This window comes from Leptodactylus fuscus, chromosome 3, assembly GCF_031893055.1.
Source record: "Leptodactylus fuscus isolate aLepFus1 chromosome 3, aLepFus1.hap2, whole genome shotgun sequence".
NCBI classification, from domain to species: Eukaryota; Metazoa; Chordata; class Amphibia; order Anura; family Leptodactylidae; genus Leptodactylus; species Leptodactylus fuscus.
Genome location: NC_134267.1, coordinates 37,884,987 through 37,912,127, shown reverse-complemented (window position 1 = coordinate 37,912,127; position 27,141 = coordinate 37,884,987). Strand labels below are relative to the sequence as shown.

At 44.0% G+C, this 27,141-nt stretch overlaps 2 protein-coding genes across 3 annotated transcripts in view; one reads left to right on the top strand and one right to left on the bottom strand.

The window, feature by feature from the left end:
• ABHD12 (abhydrolase domain containing 12, lysophospholipase) overlaps positions 1–2,378 on the top strand; it is a 68,726-nt gene extending 66,348 nt beyond the window's left edge. For both annotated transcript variants that reach the window (XM_075267435.1, XM_075267434.1), the window contains exon 13: positions 383–2,378. In XM_075267435.1, coding sequence (XP_075123536.1) covers positions 383–413 — 31 coding nt within the window. In that variant the 3' untranslated portion in view covers positions 414–2,378. The remainder of the gene's footprint in view (positions 1–382) is intronic.
• Positions 2,379–11,952: 9,574 nt separating this feature from the next.
• The window catches only part of PYGB (glycogen phosphorylase B), a 49,049-nt gene continuing 33,860 nt past the window's right edge, over positions 11,953–27,141 (bottom strand). Inside the window, exons 8-20 of the mRNA XM_075267414.1 lie at positions 25,487–25,630; positions 25,057–25,149; positions 23,653–23,799; positions 22,015–22,178; positions 20,821–20,935; positions 18,927–19,028; positions 18,240–18,387; positions 16,096–16,154; positions 15,797–15,938; positions 14,277–14,484; positions 13,374–13,508; positions 13,193–13,259; positions 11,953–13,110 (exon numbers count right to left, since the gene is read on the bottom strand). Coding sequence (XP_075123515.1) covers positions 12,958–13,110; positions 13,193–13,259; positions 13,374–13,508; positions 14,277–14,484; positions 15,797–15,938; positions 16,096–16,154; positions 18,240–18,387; positions 18,927–19,028; positions 20,821–20,935; positions 22,015–22,178; positions 23,653–23,799; positions 25,057–25,149; positions 25,487–25,630 — 1,677 coding nt within the window. The 3' untranslated portion in view covers positions 11,953–12,957. The remainder of the gene's footprint in view (positions 13,111–13,192; positions 13,260–13,373; positions 13,509–14,276; positions 14,485–15,796; positions 15,939–16,095; positions 16,155–18,239; positions 18,388–18,926; positions 19,029–20,820; positions 20,936–22,014; positions 22,179–23,652; positions 23,800–25,056; positions 25,150–25,486; positions 25,631–27,141) is intronic.

Below are 27,141 nucleotides of genomic sequence, written 5' to 3'. Positions count from 1 at the left end.
GGTGTTAATATAGGGAGACAGTGCCTCAGTCATGCAGCCCACTAGAGGGCGCTCCCTTTAACATCATGCCCGACCTTCCCAGAGGCCTTTGCTGCAATGATGTGGGATTTTACCAAGTCAGTCTCTCAGCCGAGGACAGCTGTTTCGATCTGTTTGGATCTCTTCAGCCCAGCGCAGAGAAGATTGACTTGGCAGAAGTGAGAGACTTCTAGACCGGGTTAAGGGGATATTGAAACTCCTTAGGGAGAGACCACCATATAGGTGTGTGTAGGTAGGTAGGTAGATAGATAGATAGATAGATAGATAGATAGATAGATAGATAGATAGGTATATTCAGCTTTGTTTCCAGAACATAATATTCACCACTTTGTCCTCCCTGCAGAAATTTCTTTGGCAGCACGGAGCAGCAATAGAACCCCCGAAGGACGACGACCCGGATGCTTGTACGTGATTGGGGACCAGCAGTCTGACAATCCCTGTGTGAGTTGACGCTTAAGGTGTCAGTGCTTGCCTACACTTCCACATGGGATCTCGTCCATTCCAGTGTCTTTGGGATACAACTTCTGGACAAGCGTGTGACTTTTTATTTTCTCGTTGTCATTCTTATTTTGTTGCCTGCAGTTGTCAGACTGTGATGGGACTTGCATTGTATGTTTCATGTAACAGTACGGTAGAATGAAGCTCAGGAGTCTGTGAATGAGCCCCCCGGGAGAGGATGGTGGCTTATCTGTTACTTGAATACACGGTGCTTCCCGGTGATTTTGAAGAGTTGCTGACTATGGTTCTCCTGACTTGGTTATTCAGAACGCTGCTGTATTTTGAACTTGGAGGAGCTGTGTCCCATAGGCACTATCAACGCAATAACTTTAGAGGTTGTGCATGCTACTGTGATTTCTAATGCTCAGATTTCCTATATTCAGTACTTCCTCTCTGATAGCACATAGGTGTCTGGTTATGTTTGGAGGTGAGTGGTTTTTCTTTTTGATCTTAGACTGTCTGCAGTTTGCACAGATTCCCGTGCCCACCCTGAGAATAATGTACCCGTCTATATTCTGTAATGCCACGCATGAGATGTGTACCTAGCAGGGGCAGGATCCCAGGCGAGGACGTGTATTGGAGAGAACATCTCTGATATAGATTTGCTTACTGTAGATTCGGTAATAAGTTTGATCAGGGATATTGTATAGGAGAAGCGGGTGGTCCAGGGTAATTGTAGGACACACTAGTCCTAATAATGACATCCAGAGGCCTAGCTAAGAGGTGTCACCAGGATCTGGATCTAGTTATCAAGGGGTTGTCCTAAAATATTAGCATATGCGTTAACTACAGGATAGTTACTAAGTGTCTGAGAAATGGGGAGGGGGGATCCAGTGCCCTTCATTATGAGTCGCGCAGTGGTCCAGCATGTACTTTGCCGCTCCATTGACTGCCAAAGATAGTCCAGCGCAGCACTCCATTTATTATTCCCAGGGCTATAATGTTGAATAGAGCAGTAAGAGGGAGGGCCCTTAGTTTTTGTGATTCATTGGGCCCCCACCAGACCCTTACCATCTATCCTATAGTTAGTTGATATTTTTTTGATCTTGGGACAAACCCCTTTAAAATCTGTCTGGTTCATTATTTTCACCCTGGGAATTCTCCTAATAGGATTCATTACATGAACACCACAAGACCCCACTCGCATCCCCTTACCCCGACTTCTGCCGACCGTGGCCCTTTCTGCTGTGACGTCCCCTGGTAGTGGGGAATATCTGGGAGTCTCAGATGGGTAAAGAGCGAGCCCGCATTATTATTATAGCAGATTTACTGACATACATTACATGCTACAGCTGGTCTGTCTAACATGTCACTGAAACACTCCAGATTGCACTGCCCGATAAGGGTCGGAAGTCGCTTACACTTGCACTTATACCCATAGGTCAGACACTCCAGTCTACTTTGTATCCTATACTTTCCATATAGGATTCCATCTTCTGCAGCGCTTTGACATCCAGGCACGTAGACAGTGGATTGACAGGTGGTAGATCTATCGCAGAAATGTCTTATTCATCTTGTAGAAATCAATGTTCTTGCAGCCAAAACAACCCCATTCAGATGAATAGAACAGATGATCCGTGTAAGAAGATCTGCCCTTGTCCGAATCCCACGGAAGTGGCGGCAAGATGGTCTCCATAAGTGACTGGAGCCGTGTGCATATTCCATTAAAGCTTACTTGAAATACTTCCTACGCGCCATTGGAACAAATGTCTGGATTCATAAAGTTGATTTTATTATTTGTTTCTTTTAGTTGACAAAACTGAACAAGAAGCTCAATATTTTATTGTAGACTTGCAGAATGGAGTTATGTAGTTGCCGTCTGTGTCATTTCTTCTTCAGTACCAATCTCTTTCTTCCATGATGTTTTTGCTAATATTATCTGCATTTTAAATGTTAAAAACCAAAAGAACTTAAACCCAACGTCTCCCCGTTTATTGTCTAGACACAACTATGGCAGCTGAACAATACATGAAATATACAATAGGTCTAAATGGAAAAACATCTTCTAGCGCTGGCCAATTCATCAAAAAATAGCCAGACCACCAGTCAGTCCAGATAACCAACGGGATTCTGTGCACGTCCATTCATTTGCGCACCTTTGACTACAGTTTTATTGGGACCAAACCAGAACTACTGTTAGGCCCTGTTCCCACGGAGTAACGCACCACTCATTTAGACATGTAAACACGTGACAGAGCGAGGCGCTTCAAAACAGATCCCATTGACTTCAATGGGTGCCAGCTTACGCGCACTACACATTGAAATCAATGGGTTATAAATTGCGCGCGTAAGCCTGCACCCATTGAAGTCAATGGGATCTGTTTTGAAGCGTCTCACCCTGTTACGTGTTTACGTGTCTAAATGAGTGATGTGTTACGCCGTGGGAACGGGGCCTTATACTTAGGGGTCTCCTTAGACCCCAGAGTATAAATAGCAAAGGGCCAGGGAAGGTGAGCAAACATTAAAAAAAAAAAAAAAAATGTTACTCACCTCCCTGGTCTCTGCCACTGGTCTTCGTCTTCTTCTTGGCTCTTTAATAACGTAAGGAACTGCTAAGGCCTGTAATTGGACCTAGCCGGTCATGTGGCATCTTGATACAAGCGTGATAATACTGGTCACACTTACGTCTTTGTCGCACAACACCATGTACCACTAAGGCCCAATCACTGACCTATGTGGTCCCTGAAGAGGACCAGGAGCAGCTCTGGAGCCCAGGGGAGGTGAATAACCCTGTTTTTGTTTGCTTACCAACCCTGGGCCTTCTCTTATTATATATCTGAAGAGACTCCAGAGTAGAATGGCAGTTCTCATTCAGACCTGCACGATCCAAACAAAACCGCCAATTCCAAAGCTAAAATCAACATGCCGTGTTTCTTGAAAATGCAGCTTTCTTTCCCGCAGTTTGCAGATGAAATATCTCGCTGTGCTGCTGCTGTAAGACGCAGCATTTTTTTCACTGTTGCATTTCTTCATTGTGGGGCCTAAATGTCATGGCTGTAAATCTGACCGATCAAAATCTGAAATGTAGCGAACACGGTGGCTCAGTGGTTAGCATTGCAGTGCTGAAGTCCTGGGTTCAAATTCCACCAGGAACAACATCTGCAAGGAGTTTGTATGTTCTTCCCATGTTTGCTTGGATTTCCTCCTATTCTACAAAGACCTACTGATAATCCCAGCTCCAGGATTTGGCTTCTAGATATATTTGGTCTCCTATATATACTAATATGATACCACACTCTGGTATTTGGGTCACGTGCCCATGAAGCAGAAGAGGTGACGTTTTACAACAGATCGGGGCATTTTTCAGCTTGAAAGATAATGGCAGCATGGTTTTGATGGTGAAACTTTCCCTTTTAATCTATGTTGTAAACACATATATGTATAACATACTGTCCTGTCCATTAGGCAATGTCTCACTTGTACGGTACGTTGTATTCTGTCATTGTCATTTACGTTCCCTTCACTTATTGAAAGCTCTGTATAAAGTAAGAAGTCTCCTGGCTGGACGCCTGAGCCGTCACTCAAGAACAGCGGGGTGGACTTAGGGTATGTTCACGTGGCGTTTTTTTGCAGGCGGATTTTGACGTGAAATCCGCCTGCAAAAAAAGGCTCCCATTCACTTCAATTTGACCGCTTGCTTTTTTTTTTTTTCCCTGCTAGCTAGTAGCAGAAAATAAGAAGTGACCTGCTCGAGACATGCTCCTGTTTAGGGCCATTCATTCAGGTCTAATAAGGAGCGGGATGCTACGACAGAATGCCGATGCACTACCGCGCCAAAAATACCACACGGCGGAGAACTTTTCTGCCATGTGAACTAGCCCTTAGGGAACATTTACTGCAGGAGGTCGATGAGACTTTACTGATAGGGCGCTCACAATGGACACTGGTCCTTGTGGTTATGGAACATATTATAGCTTTTATCTAGTACAACCACCACGGCATGCTTTAACTGGCATCTAGTGCTGTCAGCAGGTTGGAGAATTGCTGACAGACTCCCTTTTAAGGCAACTCCGTGGTTATTGAGGTGTGTTGGCTTTTTGACTCGAGGAATCTGCTTGGCCTTTGTTTAGCATGTTTCAGTACTGCCCGGCCTCCTTTTAGTTGTACTGGACATGTAAATAAGAAATGGGGCCTGTACTTATTCCAATCACTCCCTTGGCGATGGTAGCTGGGTGTGCGTTATAGTGCAGCCAAAGGGAATGTTTTTAGTGATAGTTTTTCCACTCTTCAGGCTTTATTTTCTCTGTTAGGCCATATTCTACCGTTCATTATTTGAGGGGGGGTCAGTATGGCACGAAAAAGTATTTATAGGATAGAGAATACATACATGATTGGTGGAGGGGATGGGGTCTGGCTGCTGTGTCCCCCACTGATCTAAGAATGGAGGGGGCCGGGGATCCTTACTCTCTGTTTGCTTTCAAGTGAGCAAATTTTCTGTGGATCAATATCTGTGTGAATCCAGTTAGAAGACTGAACGAGACAAAAGACTGAACCTCCGAAGTATCAGAGGATTTGGCATAACCGAAGCCAGAAAGAAATGCGGGTACAAATGTACAGCATCTGCTCGCCGGCATAGAGGGGCTTGTACTGGGGCACAAAATGGCCAAAATTATTAAGAACGGCGCAACTGTTAATAAATGTGATGCCTCTTGTGTCGGTCTATAAGTGCGCCTGCTAAATGACACAAACCTAACAACTATCCATACAATAGGTGATAAATGTATCAGTGCTACGTGTCCAGCGGATGGGACCCCCACCCATTACCAGAACAGGGGTCTTGTGTATTAGAATGGCACTGATGAAGGTAGTTTTGCACCAAAAACACCATCTTTATGGGCTACACGGGCCTGTGCTATATACTTGCATACAAAACCAACCCCAACAGATGAAGTGACCCGTGTCTTATGTAACGTCTTTGGCTTCTTATCTGCGTGTGATATAGACCTTGCAGTTTGTGATGATCTTTATCGACATCTTGCACTTGTTCTCACTGGCCCAGAACTTTCCAGCCTGTACCAGCTTGTATCTGCTTTTCCTATGTTTGTAGTGAACTTGGGTTAGGGCCATGTCATTGGCACGTGATGAGAAAAAGATTACACAATATACAACTAGATGTGAGACAACAGGGTCAGACTGGGAGACCCAGGGAGCGAGTCTGCCAAATGTATATTGCATCATAAACTCCATTTATGTCAGCAGACAAGGGTTTACTCCAGACTGTCCTCTACTAGCACCATCAGCACTAACTACGGTCCCAAGGCTCCTGCGGGGGCCATGACTGCCCGACCTACCCACCAACCTTGATTTAGCCAGGACTATATCCCTGCACGTGTGCTTGCTCCTCGCCTGACTTCGGTCACCACCGGACATCTCCGTCTATCTTGCAGCCCGGATTAATGGGCACTTCTAAAGATTGGTGAAACAAAACTTTCAGAAATTGTCTAATAAATGAAGAAATTGATGTGGTTGGGCCTTGTCGCATCTAAACGGCAGATGTGACTGTGGTAGTGATTTCTTTTAATGCTTAACCTATTCTCTTGATGACCACAGTGGCATGTAGTGTATCCTGCTGACAACTGACTCCTTATCATGAAAGGGTTTATTTTCTCCTTTCAGAAAGTGGAAGGCAGTGTATCATAAATCATCTCACTCTGGGGGCAACACGGTGGCTCATTGGTTAGTAATTGCAGCCTTGCAGCGCTGGAGTCCTGGATTCAAATCCTGCCAAGGACAACATCTGCAAGGAGTTTGTATGTTCTTCCTGTGTTTGCGTGGATTTCCTCCCATACTCCAAAGATGTACTGATAGGGAAAAATGTAGATTGTGAGCTCTATATGAGGTTCACAATCTACATTTAAAAAAAATAAAATAATCTCACTTAAGTGCGGTAGGGGTCATAAAGTTAGACTGTCATCCCTAAAAAAGGTTTATCCAGCCGTAGCAAGGTGAGTGTGACCTCCAGACCCCGCCACAACTGTGATCCCTATAGATTTGCCAGTGTACCCTGAGAGTTCTGAGCTGTGAGGGAAGATTAGACTTTTTGTCACGTCACTTTTACTCTATTCTTCGCACTTGTTCTTGTTTCTTCCCGCACAAAAACATCAGAATTCCAAAGAAAGAAACCTTTGATGTTCTCTCTGTGGAATCTGTTCAAGAGAAAAAAATAGAACTGAAAACTGCTGCAAAAAGCTTTGATTTCCCATACTGACCCTTAGGGGGCGCAGAGCACAAAAGCACTTGGGCTTCCGGCAGACACTTTTATCCCGCCGCTGCATTGTTCCTCATCTCTGGGTGTTTATCTCTCTTGATGTTTTTGTGCACACGTCGCTTTTAAAGGTTTTTTTCTTCCCATATAATCTGTAAGTCTATACAAAAACGTCTGAAAGAGACCGGTTTTAGAAGAACAGAAAAAAAACACCAAGAAAACCAAAAATTGGGGGAGATGGTGTTCAATGAACACAACAGCAAAAAAAACAAAAACTTTAAGGCTCTTCATGATTTCTTATTGAATAACCTGTGACCTCTGACCACCACGTTTTCAATGGCAAAAAAATAAATAAAACCAAAAAAGTTACAAAAGCCACAAAAATGTCAAAAAGACGTGACGTGAAAGCTCTTGGCTCTTATTATTGGTCTGAGACTGGACAACCCCTTTAATGTAAGTGAATGCAGTCGCATTGTACCCTGATGGTGACTGTTCAATCTTTGCATCTATAAGTCACAGTCACAGTCCCAACACCCACAGGGTCACAACGTAACGTCACTCACATTAGTGAACAAATAACAGGGCTACACAGCAATATTTGGTCATGTGACAGGAGATGCAGCCGAAGTCGCCCTGCAGCGCCAGCCTAAAAGTCTAATAAATGTAAAAGGGACACGGAACCGAATCTGCTGCGGAGGCTTCTAGAGCGCTTGATCTGATGAACTGCCAAAGGTCAGCCTACTGCTAGTTATCAGCCATCAATAAAATGATTGAAGATTATCCTTACTCGACCTTACTAGTGTCCATAATCCTAGATGAGATGGGCGATACCGAAACAGTAAAACCTTACATAACAATCTCACAACAGAGAGGTTGTGCCAGGATAAGGAGAGAATCAGTGGTGTAACTAGGAATGGCAGGGCTCCGTTGCGAACTTTTGACATAGGGCCCCCTGACCAACACTGATGCCGAAGACCTCGACCGACCCCCCCACCCCCGCATTCCTGCACACAGTATTATGCCCCATAGTGACCCCTACACACAGTATTATCCCCCATAGTGGCCCCTGCACACAGTATTATCCCCCATAGTGGCCCCTGCACACAGTATTATGTCCCATAGTGGCCCCTGCACACAGTATTATGCCCCATAGTGGCCCCTGCACACAGTATTATGCCCCATAGTGGCCCCTGCACACAGTATTATGCCCCATAGTGGCCCCTGCACACAGTATTATGCCCCGCAGTGGCCACTGCACACAGTATTATGTCCCATAGTGGCCCCTGCACACAGTATTATGCCCCATAGTGGCCCCTGCACACAGTATTATCCCCCATAGTGGCCCCTGCACACAGTATTATGTCCCATAGTGGCCCCTACACACAGTATTATCCCCCATAGTGGCCTCTACACACAGTATTATGTCCCATAGTGGCCCCTGCACACAGTATTATGTCCCATAGTGGCCCCTGCACACAGTATAATGTCCCATAGTGGCCCTTGCACACAGTATTATGTCCCATAGTGGCCCCTGCACACAGTATTATGTCCCATAGTGGCCCCTGCACACAGTATTATGCCCCATAGTGGCCCCTGCACACAGTATTATGCCCCGCAGTGGCCCCTGCACACAGTATTATGTCCCATAGTGGCCCCTGCACACAGTATTATGTCCCATAGTGGCCTCTACACACAGTATTATGCCACACTGTGGACACCCATGAACAATTACTATACTAATAATCGAAGACCCAAGGGGGGGATACAAACATAAAAAACACTGTCACTTACCTATCCCTGGCTCTGCTGCAGTCCTCAGTGGTATCGGCCATCTTACTTGACGTTCGGACATCGCAGGCCCCGATCATGTGATGTCAGGGACTTCACAGTAGTAGGCCCGAAGCATGCCAGGAACGTTGAAGGGTAAGTAACTGTGTTTTTTATGTTCACTTACCTGTCCCTTTTCAGACCCCCGACTATAATAATAGTGTTTGTGTTGCCGTGGCGTCACTTACCGATCCCGGCCACAAAAACACAGCGGTAGCGGCTATCGCCGGGCCCCTAATGTCCCTGGCCTTGTGGCAGCCGCTACCTCGGTAGTTACGCCACTGGAGAGAATGTCTGCTTTATCTCTGAAACAGCGCCACACCCTTCATGGGTTGTGTTTGGTATTGCAGCTCAGCTTCATTAAATGTAGAAGGGATTTTATCGCCATAGGCCGAAAATGTATGATCTATGAGAGCTGAGCTGCAATACTGATACCCAACCACTACACAGGGAACAGAGCCAACCGCTTTCGGACCTGTGTTGTGTATAGTACAGGCCCTGGAAGGTGCGGCCCACCCCCACCTTTGATCCAACATTTTAGACCATGAAATCTATATTCCTGGGCAACCCCAAGGATGGGATGGGGTACTGGATGTGATAATACTGTGAGAGCTCCTGGCAGGACACCTATGGAGTGGAGTATGAAGGTGCGTCGGGTTGTGCTTATTTTTATTAAACTTTTTTTTTTTTTGGCTTCACCTGAGGACTGGAAGCAGAGATCCTTCTGTACATAGGATTTCACAGCTGTATTTGTTTGCAGAGGGAGCCCCCTATATCTTGTTACATCTACTCCCAACAGAATGGCAGCTGACAAGTTCTATTAATTACATGTCATCATTAGTCTATGGCTTGTTCATTACTATACCATAGCAGGAGGGCTGTGGAGTCTGTAGGCCAAATCATCAACTCTAACTCCTACATAGATGGCTGACAGCCCAGGTCAGGCAGAAGCAGTGAAGACTCTAATTCATGAAAATGCCAACTACTAAACTCTTATGACATTAAATAAAGAACAAGCCGAACATCTAATGATACAATATGGTTTAGAATGGTATAACATGAGGTAGAAATCCACTGCCAAAATTCAAGGTGAAGTCCAATGATAGCTGTCAGGTTAAAGTACATTTTAAAGGTCTTGAAAAGTCACTTACAGCTCTATATGACAGAGAATCCGAGGAGATGAGCTGTGATTAGAATATCCATGCAACTTCTCTCCCCAGCCTTAAAGGGATCCTATCATTCAAACTCATTTTTTTTCTCAGTAACTCGTTGGAATAGCCTTAAAGAGGACCTTTCACCACTTTTGGGCACAGGCAGTTCTATATACTGCCAGAAAGCTGACAGTGCGCTGAATTCAGCGCACTGTCGGCTTTCCCGATCCGTGCCCGGTGTAAAGCGCTATCGGTCCCGGTACCGTAGCGCTTTACAGTCAGAAGGGCGTTTCTGACCATTAGCCAGAGACGTCCTTCTGCCTCGCGGCGCCAATCGCGCTGTGCTGTGGAGCCGGGAGGAACGCCCCCTCCCTCTCCTGATAATGCTAGTCTACGGACAAGCTGTGTGAGCAGAGGGAGGGGGCGTTCCTCCAGGCTCCACAGCACAGCGCGATTGGCGCCGCGAGGCAGAAGGACGTCTCTGGCTAATGGTCAGAAACACCCTTCTGACCATAGAAGAGCTACGGTACCGGGCCATAAGCTCTTCACACCGGGCACAGATCGGGAAAGCCGACAGTGCGCTGAATTCAGCGCACTGTCAGCTTTCTGGCAGTATATAGAACTGCCTGTGCCCGGACATGGTGAAAGGTCCTCTTTCAGAAAGGCCATTCTTCTCCTACCTTTAGATGTCTTCTCTGCGCCGCCATTTGCTTGAAATCCCAGTTTTTGTCGGTATGCAAATGAGTTCTCTTGCACCATCGGGGGCGGGCCCCAGTGCTCAAACAGCACTTGGGGCATCCCCAATGCTGCGAGAGAACTCTCCAGCGCCGCCTCCATCTTCTTCAGCAACCGCCTCTTCTTTCGTCTTCTTCCGGCCTGCGGAAGGATCAAAATTCAACACATGCGCAAGTCGGCTCACATGCCACCAGACCCGACTTAACATGCGGGCGGCCATTTTTTTGTGACCGCTTATGCGAGCAGGCACAGTATGCTCCTGTAGTTCTATGGAGAACAGAGTGTACTCACTCAGCTCCCTCCCATCATACTTACCTATCTTCTTCCTATCCAGACTTCTTTCTGCAGGGAACAGCTCCTCCTCTTTTGTGACTATGCCAGCAAGAAGCAGTCCCAACACTATGCTGTAGCCTTCACTCCATTTCTACTGGCCGGCGTGGGCAGCTACTTCAGGCTCCCATGCTTGTGTAATAGAGATAAAGTGTTGGCTACAGTGCAAGCGTGTCAGCTATTTTGCACATGTGCAGGGTGACATCACAGAAGAAGGAGGAGCTTTTCCCTGCAGAAGGAAGATAGGTAAGTATGATGGGGTAGAATGGGGCGGAAGTAGTAGTGACGTTCCATTTCCAGAAACGGCTCATCACCGGATAATTAGAAAATGTCCCTGGGGTGGTCACATGTATAAATCGGTCACTGATTGTTTTTTTTTTTGTTTTTGTTTAAAGAGGACCTTTCATCAGATTGGGCACAGGCAGTTTTATATACTGAATTCAGCGCACTGTCGGCTTTCCCGATCTGTGCCCGGTGTAAAGCGCTATCGGTTCCGGTACCGTAGCGCTTTACAGTCAGAAGGGCGTTTCTGACACTTAGCCAGGGACGCCCTTCTGCCCAGCAGCGCCTATCGCGCTGTACTGTGGAGCGGGGAGGAACGCCCCCTCCCTCTGCTCACACAGCTCGTCCATAGACGAGTATTAGCAGGAGCGGGAGGGGGGAGTTCCTCCCCGCTCCACAGTACAGCGCGATAGGCGCTGCTGGGCAGAAGGGCGTCCCTGGCTGTCAGAAACGCCCTTCTGACTGTAAAGCGCTATGGTACCGGGACTGATAGTGCTTTACACCGGGCACAGATCGGGAAAGCCGATAGTGCGCTGAATTCAGCTTTCCAGTAGTATATAGAACTGCCTGTGCCCAATCTGATGAAAGGTCCTCTTTAAGGGGGTCTTTTGGAGAAATTTCACTGTATTCTAATATTTCAGTCCATCTTCATAACAGTGAAATATTACGTATCGTGTACACCCCGCCCTATAGTGTCGGCTTCTTCAGGAGGGACGTTGGTGTTGTTTTTATGTTACCTAAATCTTATTTATTTTTTCCACAACCAATGAGGCTTGCCATTAAGTAATGTACTTTTGTAGGTCCGAGGAGTCGCGTCTTTGGCAGATTTAGGAGGTAAGTCCCAATAACCACAGACTATAATAAATTACATCCAACAAGCTGAAATTAGGTACTAGGTTTATTGAAGGACGAGTCCCACAAGCATGAAGGTGGAGTTAACGTGCAACTCTTGAGTTAGAAATACAGTACTTTGGAATCACACACAAATGCTAAAACAACGGCTTTTATACAAAGACAAAGACATGGAATATAATGCTTCACACACAAAGCTTGCTCATCCTCTCCCACGTCGTGTCGAGAGCATGGATATGACTTCCACATACTTAAGCGGCACTGGAAAGTGTTTAACTCCGTGCGGTCTGACACCTACAGCTAAGCTTGGGTGAGGGTTAACCCCTTCTATTACAGTACTGAAAATTGCCAGGGCTTTCCCCAGTGGTTTATATCACGACAATAGTAGTCTATGGACCATTCAACCGATGAGGATGCTCTAGAACATAAATGGTTCCTCTTTGCTTTTATTGCCTAAAATATTTTCTCCTCTCTAAAAGTCCTTGTGAATAAGCGAATTCTAAAAACTCAGTCTCATTTCCCCAGCAATTCACAAGGTGTTTGTATACTAAAATAGTAGAAAAAACCTAAAACAGGTGATAAAAGTCATCAAACAAAGATACGCTGTGAAATGCAAGTGGAGAGGCGATACATCTGTGCTTCCCATTTGTTCATACAGGGCAAATAAACTATGTCAAATAATCCTGTGTGAATGGGTACCGACACATTACAGTAGGATTTGTGGCTTGCAGTGGTTTGTTCTTAGATGAATTTTGCACAAGGACTGTGCACGGTGGACATGATGGCTCCTGCTCTATCATACAAAGCCAGAACTTTCCCTTGTGACCTCAAAGTTTCCCTATTTACGTGGTCAGGTCTACAAAAAAAACTGGAATAAATAACAGGTTATAAGTTGGAGTAGGACGACACATTCAATATTGTTTCCCCAGAGACAAGACTATGTTCTGATGGGAAAGCGATCACAACTGGTGAACAAACACTAATCCTGAGCCAACCAAACTACCAGCCAAGATGGTGAGCACATGCATCTGCTTGGAGCTATTCCCTGGGTATGTTGGGTGGAGGAATCTTCACAGCGGACGGTTCCACCCCCCAGATTTCGGTGGCGTATTCACTAATTGTCCTGTCACTTGAGAACTTGCCAGAGCAAGCGATATTTTTGATGACTTTCTTGGTCCATTCCCTGAGGTTCTGCAAACGAAACAGACCCGTCACTATAGAGAACCAATGAGTAAAATAGGGCAAGTGGCTAGAGCCGGCTCTTGTGTCTTACCATGTATAATTGGTCCACTCTCTCTTGGCATTTAATATAGGCCTCATAGTCTGCAAACACCTTGAACCTATAAAATATATATAGTTATATACAGTATACTGGCAGATGTATGTGTATAATGGCGCTCAATTATCATGCTATAGGACAGGTGTCTAATATGGACAGCCCGGGCTCTTCTTACCTGTCATGGTTCATCAGCATATTTACAACATCCTTAAACAAGTCTGGTTCTCTGGGAGAAAAGCGGCCATCCCTGATCTGATCGATCACTTCTCGCAGCTCTGGAATTCGGTCATAGTAATCCTTAGCATTGTATCTAGACAAGGCAGAAAAGACAAAGCATTATTTACAGGAATAGCACAATGTCATGAGGCTGGATCAGGGATATATGTCCATACTAAAGGATAATTAGGAACAGTGGCGTAACTTTTGACATGCGCCCCCCCCCCCCCTGACCAACGCCGAAGACCTCGAACGACCCCCTCCTACGCATTCCTGCACGTTCTATTATCCCCCATAGTGGCCCCTGCACGCAGTATTATCCCCCATAGTGGCCCCTGCACACAGTATTATGCCCCAATAGTGTCCCCTACACACAGTATTATCCCCCATAGTGGCCCCTGCATACAGTATTATACTCTGGGTGCCGGCGTGCCGCCATATGCACGCTACCCATTCAAATCAATGGGAGCTGCTTCTTACGCGCTCATTCTGAACGAATTTTACGTTCAGAATGAGCGGAGCGTAACATCGTGTGAATGCTCCCTAACTCATGCATGACCACGGCTCCATTTAATGGAGTTATCCATCTTTGTAATACTGACGGCCTATCTACATTAGATCTGCAGGGGTCTCCTCTGTCTATCAGCTGATTCAGGACAGCCCGATGCCAGATATCAGATATAAAGGTCGCATTACGCCTACAAACTGAATAACCTACAGCTTTACTAGGTGTAATGGCTCAGACTGAACACTCTGCTCATAAGAATGAGGGAATATAGACTTTAATAGGGACAATGTCAAACGATCGGACATCTCATGTAACTGAAACACCAAGCTATAGGAATCATGCTGGAATACAAACCCTTTCTTGTCCATAGCTTCTACATCTTCCACCCTCATGCCAAAAATAAACAGGTTGTCCTCTCCTGCTTCCTCTGCCATCTCCACATTGGCACCATCCATTGTACCAATGGTAAGGGCTCCATTCAACATAAACTTCATATTTCCAGTACCAGACGCCTCAGTGCCTGCGGTGGAGATTTGCTGAGATAGGTCAGCAGCGGGGATCACTAGAAAATAAAACATTCAATTATTACCTGTCTGTTGACAGAACACCATGAAGAAACCTCACGGCTCACAGCGGCGCTGCTTAAAGGGATCCTATCATTGATACCTTTTTTTTCTAACACATAGGAATAGCCTTAAGAAAGGCTATTCGTCTCCTGCCTTTAGATGTCTTCTACGCGCCCCCGTAGAAATCCGGGTTTTCTTCAGTATGCAAATGAGTTCTCTCACAGCACTGGGGGCGTCCCCAATGCTGCGAGAGAACTCTCCAGCGACACCCCTCTCTTCTTCTGGAACGCCCTCTCTCTGTGTTTTCTTCCGTCCTGAGTTTCAATCTTCTAGGCCTCGGGCAGAGGCTTAAAGGGGCTCTATCAGCAAAATTATGCTGATAGAGCCCCACATATGCGTGAATAGCCTTTAAAAAGGCTATTCAGGCACCACTAAAGTTATATTAAACTACCCCCCAGTTTTAAAATAAAACCCTAAAACAGAATATGATCAATTTACCCATCGAGCACGGTGGGAGGGCATTCAGGGTCCGCCGTCTTCTTCAGCCACGCTTCCTCTTTCAGCGATGTCCTCGTATCCCGTCTAACTAGCTAACTGACATTGTTAAAAAATGGCGCGGGTGCATGTGCAGTAGCATGCTGCTTCTACTACAGCTACTGCGCATGTGCGCGCGCCACTTTTTATCAATGTCAGTTCGTGTAAGCGGCCATTATCTTGTGGCCGTGGCCATGCGCAGTCGGCTCTGCCCAAGGCCTGATGGCAGAGCCGAAAGCGCATGCCTAGGAGATTGAAACCCAGGACGGAAGAAGACACAAGGAGAGGGCGTTCCAGAAGAGGATGGAGGCGGTGCTGGAAAGTTCTCTCGCAGCATTGGGGACGCCTCCAGTGCTGTTTGAGCGCTGGGGCCCACCCCATTGCTGCGAGAGAGCTAATTTTCATACCGAAGAAAACCGGAGGCGCAAAGAAGACATCTCAAGGTAGGAGAATAATAGCCTATCTTAAGGCTATTCCTATGTGTTAGTCCAATGATAGGATCCCTTTAATACACAACACCAACTATTCCACGAGGTATTCTATGGTTACTGTGTGATAGAAAGTGTAACACAAGTGTTCTCACAGTCCTATATGTCAAAGGTATGCCAAAGACTGAGCCTTGGGTAAACATTTGGCAGGGACATATTGTGGTCTTGTCCCAATAATATCGCAAACTGCATATGACACAACATATATGTTCAGGGACAATAAGTTATGTCAGTGAGTCCAGCCTATCCCCATCCTACATTATTCTTAAGCCTCGATAATACCTACCCTTCTCTGCCAGAGACACTCGGTAGTTCTCCAAGTAGATAACCTTTAGTCTATCGCCAATCACCGGGTCATTGTTCACGATGCTTCCAACAGATGTAATTAATTTGATGATCATTTTCGCCATATGGTAACCAGGAGCTGCCTATAGAACATAGAGACATGTCATTGTACACATGAAGTGCCAGAATAGAAGAGTCGCTGCTGTCTCAATATCTCCAGAAACATGAAAGTGAATATAAAAATGGTGGAGGCGTTACTAGAATTATTATGAAGATTATAGATGTCTTATTATACGGTACCTTTCCTCCGATCATAACCGTCCTTGGCACATAGGTTTTGGATGGATCTTTCTTGATTCCTGGAAAATTATCAGTATGTTACGGAGAGCACGCAATATAAAATCAACATACATTTTTGGTGATTTTTTTTTTTTATAATCCTCTGTTAGAGCCAATTTTTATTTCAGCCACCCTCACGGCTGTAGTAAATGGTCCCCAGTAGAGATGAGTGAGTAGTATTCGATACCGATGGAATAAGTGGCCGAACACCAAGGGGTTAAGCACATCGAACCCCTTGGTGTTCGGTCGCTTACACGCAAACATATGGTGGAGGGGTATTCGATCGAATACTACTCGCTCATCTCTGGTCCCCGGGATACATCTTGGACAGATAAAGTACCCTATGAAGACACCGAGGTCCTAAGCAAGGGAGTATCCAAAGGAGATTACTCTGACTGCAAGACCTTAAGCAGCCGACAATTCTAAACTTATTGGTCTGTTATAACTTTAGGGGTTTCTAGTTCCTATTGCATGTGTCATATTATCCACAGGATAGGTCATCAGTATCTGGACACAGCAATGTACTGGAGGGAACGGGGAGTGGAAACTGTTCTGCTTCTATTCAAGTAACAAGCAAGTATGACTAAGGATAAAGAGAGTCTGCCAGCTCCGAAATGAGCCCATAGTAGCCCATTCTTGTCTTTCTGCACCAGATGTTGGTGCACCTTGTGCTGCACCCTTCTTCATCTCCTAATGCCACCTGCATGTGCCCATGATTCCAACTTCAGAACCAAGAATCAAAATCTTGGCCCTCTTCTGTAAAATCTTGTGCATGCGCCAGCTGATCTTAGTCTGGTGCATGCGCAGCAAATTCAGGTTAAGAGATTGTGAAATTAAGGTTATTTAACCCTTAACCACAGAAGTAAGAACAGGGGACCAAAAGTGCCCCATGCGTCTTCTATATGAATGGGTCACGAATCATGATCATGGTTGAAGCATGTGCAAGTAGAGATGAGCGAACACTATTCGAAACAGCCGTTTCGAATAGCACGTTCCCATAGAAATGAATGGAAGCGGCACACAGACTTTGCCGGCAGCCAGCTGCTTAACCCCCCGCGTGCCAGCTATGTCCATTCATTTCTATGGGAGCGTGCTATTCGAAACGGCTGTTTCGAATAGTGTTCGCTCATCTCTATGTTCAAGATTTTACATAGGGAGATGTGATGTTGGCTCCGGGACAGAAATGTGAATGTCAGTGGACAGTGCAGGTGAGGCGAGGGCCAGCATTGAAAGCTGAAAATGGCTGCATTCTAGTAAACCGTCACTTATATACAGGGATAACACCGTAATATTTTTAATCATGACAAATTGTAATTTTTTTTGTCTTCCTGCTGCCTATTGTGTAACCCCTAACCAGGCTATAAGGAACTGGGACCTGGACTGCGCGTCTTGTAAAGATGATGTGAATATTTAAAGGGGTTGTCCCATCACAAGGATCCTATCTATACTGCTTGTTAATGTGGATGTAAGACTTTTCCTAAATACATTGCTTCAGCAAAACTGCTTTGTTTGTCCACTATCTTACTTTATTCAATTCATTGTTGACACAGCCCTTGGCTTATCTGCTCAAAAGTCAAGTGATGTATCTGCTGCTCTGAGGGGGGAGGGAGGAGGGGCTAAGTGCAGGGAGTGGGCCTGTGTTTCTAGCTATTCCTGTGTCTACACCACATGACCTAGCTTCCTGCTCTCAGATAAATTAGGGGAGCTGCTTGCATTTCTGAACTTGTCTTCTGTTCTCCCATTTATCAGGTTAGCTAATTCAATTGTGTTCATTATGGCAGAGACAGGCAGTATTGTGCATATAGTGTTGTTTGAGTACCTTTGATGACATCACAGGCCCTTCAGCCGCCCCATAGGATCTCGCAATGCAGTGGGCGGAGCTACATGCTAATTTTGGGGCGGAGCTACACTGCAGGTTGCTATGAAACCCCGCCCACCAAATGACGCAAAAAAAAAAAAAAAAAAAACAGGAAGAAAGAAGATTTTACTGCAGCGAAGACTGGTGAGTATGCGACGTGGGAATACCCCTTTAAAACCAATTTATCCCACAAAAAAAGCCGCGCCAGTAATGTCTGAGAGTCTGGGCCAGACACCATTTGACTTACTGTTGTACAGAGTAATGACATGTAAACAATTCAGAATCTGCCTTTTGTACTCGTGGATTCTCTTGACTTGTACGTCAAACATGGATGAAGGGTTAATTTTCACTTTGTATTCATTTTCCAGGTAGGCCGCAAACTTCAGCTTATTTTCCTGGCAATTGGAAGAAAACATTGAAAATAAGTTTTTAATGATTTCAGTAAATCTATGTTTTCTAGTTTGTGGAAAGAAGGTGAACTAAGCAAACTGATCCCTATAGTCATGTAACTCTTCAATATTAGTAAATGAGAATATATTCATAACTAGAGATGAGCGAACACTGTTTGGAACAGCCGTTCCGAACAGCACACTCCCATAGAAATGAATGGAAAAGGCCGGCACGCAGGGGGTTAAGCGGCCGGCCGCCAGCAAAGTCTGCGTGCCAGGTGCTTCCATTCATTTCTATGGGAGCGTGCTGTTCGGATCGGCTGATTCTCCATATATTGGACTACAATGTAAAGTGACTGTACAAGTGCAGTCATATCTCTCCTACAGACTGAGGATGTGTTTTTTTTTTTTTTTTTGTAAAAAATTTTATGATATTGTATTACAAATGATTATCAGTTGATAAATCTCCCTCCCCCCCCCCCATATGTTTTTTGGAAAAATAAAGAGATGACTAAGCCAGAGGTCCGCAGCCCTAGCGAACTTACCTGCTTGACTTTAGCTATATCATGCACAAAACTTTCATCATCTACAAAATCCAACAATTTCCTTAGCTGGCTCAAGTCGGTCACAAAGTCTTCACCAATTTTCTGTGAAGGAAGGAGACATTGTGTTGATATGATGACAAATGCTTACAGTTTCTTATCTTCAGTTGATGTTGCTATGGGGCCTTGTTATTTGCAGGATGAGTTGTATTCTTTAATGGCACCATTTTGAGAAACATTTAATGTATTATATATCTTCTATTAAGAGCAGAGATGAGCGAGTACTGTTCGGATCGCATAAATGAATGGACGTAACCGGCACACGGGGGGTTAAGCGGCCGGCCGCCGTCAAAGCGGAAGTACCAGGTGCATCCATTCATTTCTATGGAGCGTGCTGTTCGGATCGGCTGATCCGAACAGTACTCACTCATCTCTAATTAAGAGTAATTTAAAAAAACTATTCCACCTTTTTTTCCTTTAGGTTAAGGCCCCACGTTACAGAAACGCAGCTTTTTTTGTTGTTAAGATTTTGTTGCGGTTTTTTTTTTTTTAGCCAAAGTCAGGAGTGGATCGAGAAGAAGGGAGAAGTGTAACAACCTCTTATATATTTTCTATTCCTCTTGTAGCCATTCTTAGCTTTGGCTCAAAAAACGGCAACAAAAAAAGCTGCTTTTCCGCAACATGGGGCCTCAGCCTTAAGCATTCACTGCATGGTATCAGTGACATGATAACTCCATTAAGATTGTGCTATAACAGTATAACATGGTGCAGAAACTACTCATTCAGAATAACGTACTATAGAGGTACAGGAAGGGGTCAAAGGGTTTTCCCATTTCAAACGTAGAATAGGTCCACCTTTGGGGCCCCAACCACCATTGAGAACAAGAGTCCCCCACTGCTTGGCTGTTTGGTATCTCCCATAGGCTTGAATGAACAGAGTTGCTGTTGACGCTAGGTTCACACCTGCGTTCATGTCTCCGTTCTGTGGTTTCCGTCTTCTGCATGCCAGAAGACGGAAAGCACAGACCGGGTCCGGCCGTGTGCGGCGGTGAGCGTTTTAGGCTCTCCGCCGCGAAACCGGATTTTTTAATCCGGACACAGAGTACTGCATGTCCGACTCTGTGTCCGGATTATAAAACCCGGTTTCGCGGCAGAGAGCGCAAAACGCTCACCGCCGCTCACGGCTGGACATCTCTCTCACCCATTCAAATGAATGGGTGAGAGAGACTCCTGCAGATTTCTGTCTCCTGCTCTGTTATATGCAGGAAACGGAAACCTGCATAACGGAGTTCACAACGCTGATGTGAACGAGCCCTTACTGATATTTATAAAATTCTACTTTTTCAAATGAGAAATCACCACGCCAAGCATGGATGGGAAGCAACAAAACGCAACCAAAAGTACCGTACTGTTTTCAGTAGAAATGTAATAGATTTAAAAAAAAATAAAATAAAATAATACTAATACTAATAAAATAAATAAATAGAGTAAATAAAATAAGCCTATACTGATAGATAGATAGATAGATAGATAGATAGATAGATAGATAGATAGATAGATAGATAGATAGATAGATAGATAGGAGATAGATGGATAGGAGATAGATGATAGATAGATAGATAGATAGATAGATAGATAGATAGATAGATAGATAGATAGATGGATAGGAGATAGATGATAGATAGATAGATAGATAGATAGATAGATAGATAGATAGATAGGAGATAGATAGATAGATAGATAGATAGATAGATAGATAGGAGATAGATAGATAGATAGATAGATGGATAGTAGATAGATAGATAGATAGATAGATAGATAGATAGATAGATATGTATAGGTTTCACAGTTTGCATTCATGCTCCCACCACTAGGGGGCAGTAGCATGACATGTTACCTCAGCAATGATGTCTGATAAGCCAGGGTTGCAGAGCATTAACCATCTCCTTGGAGTGATGCCATTTGTCTTGTTCTGAAATTTATGTGGTTCGATGTCATAGAAATCTTTGAAGCTATTAACATGAAAAACAAAATGGCAAACGTTAGCTGCTATAACACATTAATAAATGCGCTGGATATGTTGCGAATAAAACATATGGTCTGAAGGACATGTACAACCAAGACTGAGGCCCCACACAGCGTTTTATTAAGCCAAAGCCAAGAATGGCTACAATAGGAATGGGAAATATACAGGAACTTCTTATACTTCTACTTTCTGCTCAATCTACTACTGGCTTTGACTCAAAAAACCACAACAAAAAAAGCATTTCCGCATTACTGATCCACCGGGACGTTCTCATGATCACTGGGGGTACCGATGGTTGGACCCCTAGCGATCAGATGCATAACCTTTATTGTGTAGATAGAGAATTTGTGTTAGGGAGCCTTCACACGGAGTAACGCCGGGCTCAATGTGTGCTTATTTGTACTGCTGTAGAAAAGCGAGGGTAGCGTTTACGTGGCGTTTTTTTACTATGAGCGTATAAGCGGCGTTTACGGACGCATTTTTTGCTTGCGTAAACATTCACCACGTAAACGCTACCCTCGCTTTTCTACGGCAGTACAAATAAGCACACATTGAGCCGACGTTACTCCTTGTGAACGCTCCCTAACACAAATTCTCTATCTACACAATAAAGGTTATGCGTCTGATCGCTAGGGGTCCTACACACCACATGTGGCCAGGACTTCAGTCACATGTGGCAGCCGCTCCTTGTGTTCTCACCAGAACAATTCAATAGAAGTAATGGGGATATCTTTACATTCCTAAATTTTCTGGCGTTAGTTAAAGCGTAATTTTATGATTAACACATTACATAACACCATGTAACAAACTTTAAATTGACATTTAAAACAACACATACCATTGAAAATATCAAGTTACGTTTGCTGCATCTAAACCATGTGATGAGCTTTTACAACTGGACAAAAATTGCAGAAGCCCGTCATACATGACATAATATAAAAGGTTATCAGTAATGTCCTATAACCCTGAGAACTACAGATAACCTCTTCTCATATTTCTCATTTACATGTCAGAAGACGTCCTTAAAGTCAATAACTAATGGCGCTCCCCACCTCAAGTACTTACACTGAATGCTTTACTATCTCGGAGTGGATCCTAGCAACACCATTGACAGCGTGAGATCCGATGACACATAAATGAGCCATGTTTATCCTCTTACAGTCGCCTTCTTCAATGATTGACATCCTACGGAGACGGTCCATATCCCCGGGATACATGGCTGCCACCTCCTACAAAAGAGTGGGACAGAGCACAGTGGTCACTACAATACATATAGAGAAAGACAAGTACTTTGGATGGAACAGCAATTCAGACATGAAGCAAAATCTCTTCTTTACTGGTTCCAAAGGAGCGAATTACAACTATAGCAGCTCCAGCAACACTTCACACCAATAGTCCTTTATTGGGCTGATGGCCGGTGCGGAGAAGGCTATACGGTCTGGAACTTGCACACAGCATTAGTCGGGGGCAGTCATTGCTCAAGATCCTATATCCCAATACTCTTAGGCTGCGTTCACACGGAGTAACGCGCCGCTCATTCTGACACGTGTCAGAGTGAGTGCTGTAAAACAGAACCCCATTGACTTCAATGGGTGCCGTCTTACGCGCGCTACACATTGAAATCAATGGGAGGCTTTTTAACCCATTGATTTCAATGTGTAGCGCACGTAAGCCGACACCCATTGAAGTCAATGGGGTTCTGTTTTACAGCACTCACTCTGACACGTGTTTACTCCGTGGGAACGGGGCCTTATCCCTCATTTCTAACATCACAGGATAACAGGACATTGTGATTTGCCTTGCATTGCTCTATAGACTTGAATAGGTCGGCGTTCTATCCATGAAAAAATGATATCCTCTATTGTAGCTGGTGGATTCTGTGTCTTATCTATATATACATGATAGCTGTAACCATCAGTAAGTGAGGGGGCTGCTGCAAAAAATAATCTCCTACAGGAAACAGGAAGTCTCAGCCACATTTGTAGACACAGTTCTAACCGCAGGACTTTTACAAATTTTCTAACATACTGATAATACGTAATAATAACATGAAATTTTTTTTAAAAAAACAATTCTTTTAAAATATATTTAATATTAATCTTAATTTTTTTTTAAAAAAAAAAAAAAAAAAAAAAAAAGCTCATTGTCCCTTTAGCACTACTTTTCATTTCATCTTTCTAGATTTGATTTGATTCTACATCCAAACCATTGAAATAATAAAAATTTTGCACGCTAGGATGTCATCATAGAGATCAAACCCCCAAATATTCTCAATTGCCCTCTATAACACAAACAATGGGGCAGATTCATTATGCCTTTTAATGACAGTTTTTTTGGCATACAAGGTATAAAGTTGCAATTTTTTTTTGTGCAAATTGGCAATTTGCAAAAAAAAAATAAAAAAAAAAATTGCCCAAACATAGGACACAGTGTGCCCAAATTTTTCATCATTTACGCTAGAAATTTGGGGTAAGTGATGTGGGAAATATACACCAACTATGAGCCGGCTTATATTTTCCCTCCAAGAACACGGGGCAGCGAAGGGTGCGTCTTATGTCCTTGAGACACACTCTTCAAGAACATAAGGAGTGACTTTAGTAATACCAGTCTTCATAAATCTGCCCCAGTCTTTGAAGTGTCAATGCCCCCTTTGTAAAAGAATACCCCAAACTATGTGCACGCGGAGGGCAGGTGAGCGCTTACATCCAGGTGTTTTTGATTGATTGCATAGATAATCTCCAGGTGACGAGGCAGAAGCTTCTCAAACAAGTGAACCGGCCAACGCTCCAGAGCCTCAGGCAGCACCGTGTGGTTGGTGTATGCACAAGTCCTCTTTGTTATGTCCCAGGCCTAGGAGAAGGAGCACAGATGAGATACATTGTATACAGGTGACAACAGGCGTCATCACTTATTGTACTTATTGTTTAGTACACACAGTTGTCCGAAAATACTGTAAAAAAAACAAACTATGGCCAAGCAAGGAGTAGAGCAAGCTAACTGTAAAAGTCCAGGCATCATCCACATGTTAAAGGACACGACTGGTGACGGCTCGTACAGCTTTATGTTTGTGTAATGACAGTAACTTCTATTACAAAACTGTCTGACCCCCTGTATAAGTAATGCCGCCCCTGCTACCTCTTGTGTCACCCCCTCTACCTCATAGATTGTAAGCTCTTGTGAGCAGGGCCCTCAGTCCCATTGTGTGAAGTGACTATTTCTTTGTAATGTATCTGTTCTCAAACCCTACAAATTGTACAGCGCTGCGGAATATGTTGGCGCTATAGAAATAACATTTATTATTATTGTTATTAGAGCAGGTCGCCTTGGCCGCTTATCTTAGAAAGACAAACTATTAATTTCTCATATATTCCTTACTTTACTCTGTAACAACTGCTGATCGCTGGAAAATAATAAAGTTGTCCTTCTAAGGCAACACTCAGGCTGCTGTCATTCTGTCTATTGTTCTGATCTGTCATACGCTTAGAACAACGGGCTGAAAAGTCTACAGAATGAAGGAGGCAGACAGAGCACATTCTGTTGGCAGCCATCACATTCACAATATAGAAGCTTCATCCATCTTGTCTGTGATGGAAAACTTTATGTTCCATGAAAGCTTCCATCTTGGTTTTAACATGAGAGTGAATGGAGTTGGATGCAGACACAACGGGGCATATTGACTAAGGCTAACGTATCATATGGCAGTATAATGAGATCAGTCAGATCTCCCTGCGTCTGAATGGAGATCTATGCTGGTTAGGAACCTGCGTATATTTCCATTATAACTATCCTATATCGAATCAGAACAATATCGGTGTGAGCCAAGTCTAAAAATACTGTGTGAACGAGCTCTTACTCTGTTTTCTTACTCTACTGCATTGTCCTGTAGCCACAGCAGCCACTAGAGGGCGCTTAGGAATTTACTGGATTCTTTGATGTTATTATTGAGCACACAAATAAAAATATGGAGTAGCCCTTTAAGTTTCACCCAGTGGCAGCTTCAGCCGACATTTAAAGGGATTGTCTCATGACCTGCCAAGTTTGGAAAACGCTGGCTGCGGCTTTTCCTATTGTAGTAGGATTTCTCTATTACGTGGTGTGTTACCTTACCTTATCCCACTCCATTTCCTCAACATCTACTAAGATCCTCATGAGCTCAGGAATAGCAAGTGCCGGGTGAGTATCGTTCAGCTGTATAGCAACCTGTGGGATAAAAGTGTAGTAAGATGTCAGGAAACGCAATAATATCCAGTATTTAGAGGTTCCTTCAGTTATAGGATATGCTAGGTACAGCGGTTCTGTAGATCCTTCTATGTGATCGCATACGTTCATACCCTATGGTAATTAGAAGCTGCCCCCAGTCTCGCAGACCCCAGCAGTCTGTAGTTTATGACGCGCTTCATACACTGGGATTATAGTCATTTTAGGATTAAAACGAATAACAAAAAAACAAAGTTCCAACCTGTGCTCACATCTGTGTCTAAAAGCCACATTGGAAATTTTGTCATACTACAACTAGACTATAAAAGCAGAAATTTACCTTATCAGGGAAGGTATCGAAGCAGGTTCTAACTGGGTCCCGACATCCAAATTTGGAAGACTTGAACCGCCTGATGATATCTTGCAGAGTAGCCGCTACCACAAAGTACTCCTGCTTCAGACGCAACTCCTTACCTTCAAAGAACTGTAGAAAGAACAGCACAGATTAGTCTCCATATTCATACCACAGCCAAATACATTACACTGAAGAGTCACCGACGCCTGCTGAGTGTAAACAGTGACATAACAAGTCTGTATCGTGATACTATAAATCCGTCTGCCATTTTAGTTTCTCTGTGAGGCCCCATATGTTCTCATATGAAGTATCTCTGCAACAGAGTATTGATGGAGGGCGAGCACTTTGGATGGAATGTATTAACCCCTTCCCGCCGATGGCACTTTTTGACTTCCTGACCAAGCTCAATTTTTCAAAACGGACATGTGTCACTTTATGTGGCAATAACTTTAGAACGCTTTAACTTACCAAAGTGATTTTGAGATTGTTTTCTCGTAACACATTGTACTTCATGTTAGTAGTAAATTTTGGTTGATATGTTTTGTGTTTAATTATGAAAAAATAGGAAATTTGGTGGAAATTTTGAAAAATATGCATTTTATAAAGTTTGAAATGATGTGCATTGCATACAGATAGTCAGACCGCCAAAATTATATAATAAATCTCATGTCCCAGATCTCTGCTTTATGTCGGCATCAAACTTTAGTCACCCTTTTATTTTTTACGGACATTATAAGGTTTACAAGTGAAACAACAATATTCAAAATTTTCAAGAAATTTCCAAAACCCATTTTTTAAAGGGACTAATCCAGTTATGAAGGGGTTTTAAAGGACCCCTGTATTAGAAACCCCCATAAATCACCCCATTTTCAAAACTGCACCCCTTAAATACGCCAAAGCAACATATACCAAGTATTTTAACCCTATAAGTGCTTAACAGGAATTAATACAAAATGGAGGTGAAATTTTCAAATTTGATTTTATTTTACTATTTTTGTTTAGCCCTAGAATTTGCACATTTACAAGGGGTTAAAGGAGAAAACGCATCCCACAATTTGTTAGGCAAGTTCTCCCGACTACCATAGTACCCCACTTGTGGGTGTAAACTAATATATGGACGCACCGCGAGACGCAGAAGGGAAGGCGCGCCAAAGAGCTTTTAGAAGGCAGATCTGGCTGTGAACAGTTTCAGGAACCATGTCGCATTTACAAAGCCCTTGAGGTGTCAAACAGTGGAAACCTCTAGAAAGTGACCCCATCTTGAAAACCGTACCCCTCAAAGAATTTATCAAGTGATGTAGTAGCATTAGTAACCCCGAAGTAAATATGTAAGCTGTGCGGAGTAAATTGGGTAAACCAAATCCCATTCTATTTTACCACTAGCTCCTATGACACGGACGGGGAAGAGGGGCTTTCTGGGGGATCAGCGCTGGTGTATTCTCTCTCATAAGCTCTAAATATGGGGGGTCCCCTGAAAACGCTCGCACAGCTTATACATTTCCTTCTAGTCGCAGCCACTTATGTCCTAATGATTTGGCGACTTTTGGGGTTTTTGTGTTCACATTGTACAAGCTAGATTTTTATTTTTATCTTCTGGCAATGTGGCCATATGAGGGCTTGGTGTTTGCAGTATTAGATGT